The sequence below is a fragment of the Priapulus caudatus genome, unplaced genomic scaffold (assembly GCF_000485595.1).
Source record: "Priapulus caudatus unplaced genomic scaffold, Priapulus_caudatus-5.0.1 Scaffold650, whole genome shotgun sequence".
Lineage (NCBI taxonomy): Eukaryota > Metazoa > Priapulida > Priapulimorpha > Priapulimorphida > Priapulidae > Priapulus > Priapulus caudatus.
Genome location: NW_014577711.1, coordinates 33,880 through 38,195, shown reverse-complemented (window position 1 = coordinate 38,195; position 4,316 = coordinate 33,880). Strand labels below are relative to the sequence as shown.

Here is a 4,316-nt window from a genome sequence, read left to right as displayed (position 1 = left end):
CCGATTGACAACACTAGTGCTACTCAGTGTGCTAATACAGACTGCTTTAAGCAAATAATATGATTTAAAGGCTCACAATGTGCATCCAAATGCTAATTTCTCCAGTACTAGACTAGCAAATACTTCGTGGCATGCATAATCACACTACCTTATGACAAAATAAACTCTAGTTCCTCCCATTTCACTGCGCGTTATTATCCATTCTTATAAAAGGTATTTGAAAATATACCTCCAATGTTGTTCAAATTCTCCGATGTTGTTGACAGTTTCCCCAATCCCCAAGCAACCGTGCAGCGGTGCTGCGGTACAGCGGTACGGGTGTAGCAAAGATAAAAACATGTTTGAATGTAGTCGCTGGGTAATTCTGCTGCCAGACAACTGTGCGCTTATAGGTGACTGCTATATGCGCCGTGAATGATGTGTGACTAACTTAGAAACAAAATACGTAGAAGGTAGACTTGGTAGTCGTGTACAACTGCCGTTTCACTGTATATTTCATACTCACAAAACACACACACACTACACACTACACATAGAATCTAGCAACCGAGGACTGTGAACATAAGAACCCCGTGTCTCTCGTGCGGGCTCTTTTATACCCCGATGTTGCAAGATGAGTCGTGAATTCCTTACCAAATATGCCTCCTACCACTCACTGCCGGCTACAAGGAAGGCATAGGTCCCCGTATTAGGGCCTACGGACGGTTGAAATGGGATACCGGTATGAATTGACCACTGGCGAGTCAGGGTTGGAGATGTGTTGCGCTCTTCGGGAAGTTAAGATTAGAGGTGATATCGATAGCCTTAGCCGGGTAAGGTGTGAGGTGGCATGTTTTTATTGAGGCTATATTGTTTGGCAAACAGTCGGCGTTTGCGCCAGAATGCCAGTTTTCTCACCTCTTTCTTGTGGGTTTTAAGCAAACGCGCAGTGAAATGGGAGCAACTAGAGTTTATTTTGTCATAAGGTAGTGTGATTATGCATGACACGAAGTATTTGCTAGTCTAGTACTGGAGAAATTAGCGTTTGGATGCGAATTGTGAGCCTTTAAGCAATGTGCCTGTTATCCGAGGCCTGATAAAGCGGCGACCACTGTACTCATGTTATTAGTTCATATGAATGTTTTAGGTATAAAATGCAATCATCGGTAAATCAATTTAAGATTAAATTTGTCCATGCACTTAAAATAACACTTTTTAGGAGCTCCAGTATTTCCGTCCTGCTTTTCAGTCTTCGGGAGGGCTAACGGGTTGTGTCTGCTTCCAGTGGTCACCATCCTCGTGGTACTTGTGGTATACTATTTTCAACGTTGGCTGTATAGTGACTTGTATGTGGTGTCTTGCCATAGTAGGACGTCCCTCTTTTGTCTACCTGCAAAAGAAGTTTGATATCAAGGTATGTTCTATATGTAGGCATGGTGACATTTATGACAATAAATGTGTAATAAATTCTAAGGCATTAATTTTTAATAGAGAGTAATAGTGTCGTTTTCAAGTATTCTTGTATTCAAGTTTTTAAGTGTTTCCAAGTTTTCTCAAGTGTTCGAGAGTTCATCCCACAATGAATCAGAGTATATGAGTCTAATACCTAGTTGCTAATTACCATATTCCATGGTTGGGTAAATCTTTTCTCCTTTCTATGGTAAGTTGTATGTATCAACATTCTCTCGTCATTCTCCCTACATCTCCCCCCTCCCCCCCCCCAGTTCGCTCCCTTTCCCATTTCCGTCCCTCCCTCTCGTTGTCTCCGCCTCCATCTTTCTCTCTCTTCCTCTCTCCTACTAACACACTATACCTGACATGCACTCTTTTTGTGTTTATATATGCACCACATGATGTACTTTCTTTTTAGTGCAAGTACATTTCGATACAAGCGGTATTAATTCTCACTGGCCTCCAACCGATCTTCATTAATCTCATAGCTCAGCAAACGAATATTGTGCCTTGCTTCCCACCACTTGCTATAGAAGAAAGATCAGACAGTAAGTGCATCAAACAGCTGTGCAGGTTTTTCTAGTTCATCCTTCACCCAACACATTCTATGGTAGTAGGTAGAACTCTTAAAATTAGAACTATTAAATTGCGACTCATGCATGCGCAGTGTGCAGTAATCCCTTTGCATGAACTTTACATCTAGTGATTACATCTATTGTTATTTTCTGCATGCAATGCGTTGGTTATATGGCAATAATATATATGGTTTACTGTTAGTTCTCAATGATATTCAGGTCAGGATAATTTTCCTGATATGATGTATAGCTTTCTTGATGTCATTTTGCCAAGTTCTGCCACTGATGTGGGTGTACTATAAAAATGTTTATGACATCAGCTATAATTTTGTAAGATTTTGCTTTCTGGTCATCCATCTCCCTTCCTTCTTCACCTACTTTTATGAACCCATTCCATGATTTGAGTTCTTAATACTAGATACCTCTTTCAGGGGCGGATCCAGAGGGTTTGGGTGACCAGTTTCCATAGTTCTAGTCACAGCTAGGGGGTCCGGGGGCATGCGCCCCGAGAATTAAAAAAAAAATAGGCTATATTTGGTGCATTCTGGTGAATTTTGAGGGTCAATTTTGAAGATACCCAGCCTGTGACCGGTTTCTGGAAACCGGTGCAAACCGGCCTAAATCCGCACCTGTCTTTGTCGCATTTGTAATTCTTTGAAGAAACTCGAGAATGAACTTATGGTAATGCCCCATCACGATCAACTTCAGTAAAATTTATAATTATTAGCTCATCTGACATAGTCAGATGCAGCTTGTAGAATCGCATGATTGTCCGTTCCTCCGTCCGTCCGTTGTGTAAAAGAAGGGGGAACATTCCTATAGAAAGAAGGTATAGGGAGGAAACGCAGAATTGCGGCACAAATCTAAACGGCTCGACCTAGGCTCGTGATAGTCGGTGTATAGCATCATGGTAGGAAAAGCTAGCAAAAGAGGATACGGAATCGCAACCAGTTAGTGCGTGAGCTGCCAGGAGGTTGGGCATAACTTGTGCATGCTTTTTCACAACTTCATTGACATCAATCATAGCGCGATTTCTGGTGCATGACTCCATGAGAAGTTGTACTCTGCTTGGCATGTCGTTTGTTTGCGCATGTAGATGGTGAGCCAGGATCACAAGAACATCTGTGTCGTCCGACACAACTTTGATAGATGAATGTCCTGCCACAGCTTCATTTATTGCATGATAAGCAATGAGGATGTCAGCTTCCTCATGTGTCACTGGTGTGAGCTGGCTACAAGTACCTACGTCAATGGGACGAGCATCAGGCCCTGTCACAATGATGTTCTTGCCCTCGGGAACGTCAGACAAACTCAGTTCATCTACGATCATTCGAATGATCTGCTCTTTGTTAGCTGTGACATTCAAGGTGACAGTTTGCTTTGGTAGTGGGCAATCAGGTGTAAGTTTGTACACACGACTGACACCGTTTGCACGTTGTGCGCGACAGCATGACTTTATGCTGGTCTCATAGTATCTGTCAAACACTACATGCAGAACCTGTGTACCATTCACATGACGCATTATGCTAGCAACAGCAGCATTAACAAATATTGACACCTGAGCAGGTGATGCAGGCCAAGGAACTGTCCACAGAACTGCACAACCATCTAGAATAACAACTTCGCAAGGCGCCCTGTTTCTTTGACTACATTCTACTTTGATCTTGGACTTCAGCACAGACTTGGAGGTTGTTCTCATGTCACCATTAGCATTAAACAGAGCAGATGGAAAGGGAGCTAGTTCATAGGAGAAGAGGGTTTTGGTAGAAATGGTCTCCCTGGAAGAAGCCATGATTCCAATGACTCGAGCATAGATAAGTTCAGTGTTCACGTTCTCAGGAGCCCCACACTTCATCTTCTGCTTTGTAACGGCTAACATTGGTTTGACCTTCTTACATATCTTGTTGTGAAATCCCGTTGGCCACTGCCTTTCATACTCCAACCACTGATCAGTGCCGATATTCACGGAATCATCAGCATTGACACCTTTGTCATCCACAACCTGACCAGAAAATATGTTGACAAGACTTCCAGTTGGGTGTGTGTCACTATCAAACACATCAATGCATGTGCACAGTGCTTCACGAATCTTCAGTCTGTCAGCAGCATCTGCTTTCACGCGTGTGTGTCGCTCCTCCTTATGACAGGTGACCACTGTCTGATGTTACCCATCTTGTAGCACTTCCAGATCCCTCCTCAACTGTCCAAACATGCTAAGCAGTGCTCGAAATAAGAAAAAAAATGTGGTTGTCCTGCGGACAACCCCGGCATCAAATCGGGTTGTCCGCAACAATTTCTGGTTGTCCCAAA

At 43.0% G+C, this 4,316-nt stretch overlaps 1 protein-coding gene across 1 annotated transcript in view; it reads right to left on the bottom strand.

The window, feature by feature from the left end:
* Positions 1-976: 976 nt before the first annotated feature.
* The window catches only part of LOC106812451 (5'-AMP-activated protein kinase subunit beta-1-like), a gene marked incomplete at its 5' end in the record, with an annotated part of 33,588 nt that continues 30,248 nt past the window's right edge, over positions 977-4,316 (bottom strand). The window contains 1 exon segment of the mRNA XM_014816336.1: positions 977-1,369. Within this exon segment, the coding sequence (XP_014671822.1) occupies positions 1,268-1,369 (102 nt within the window).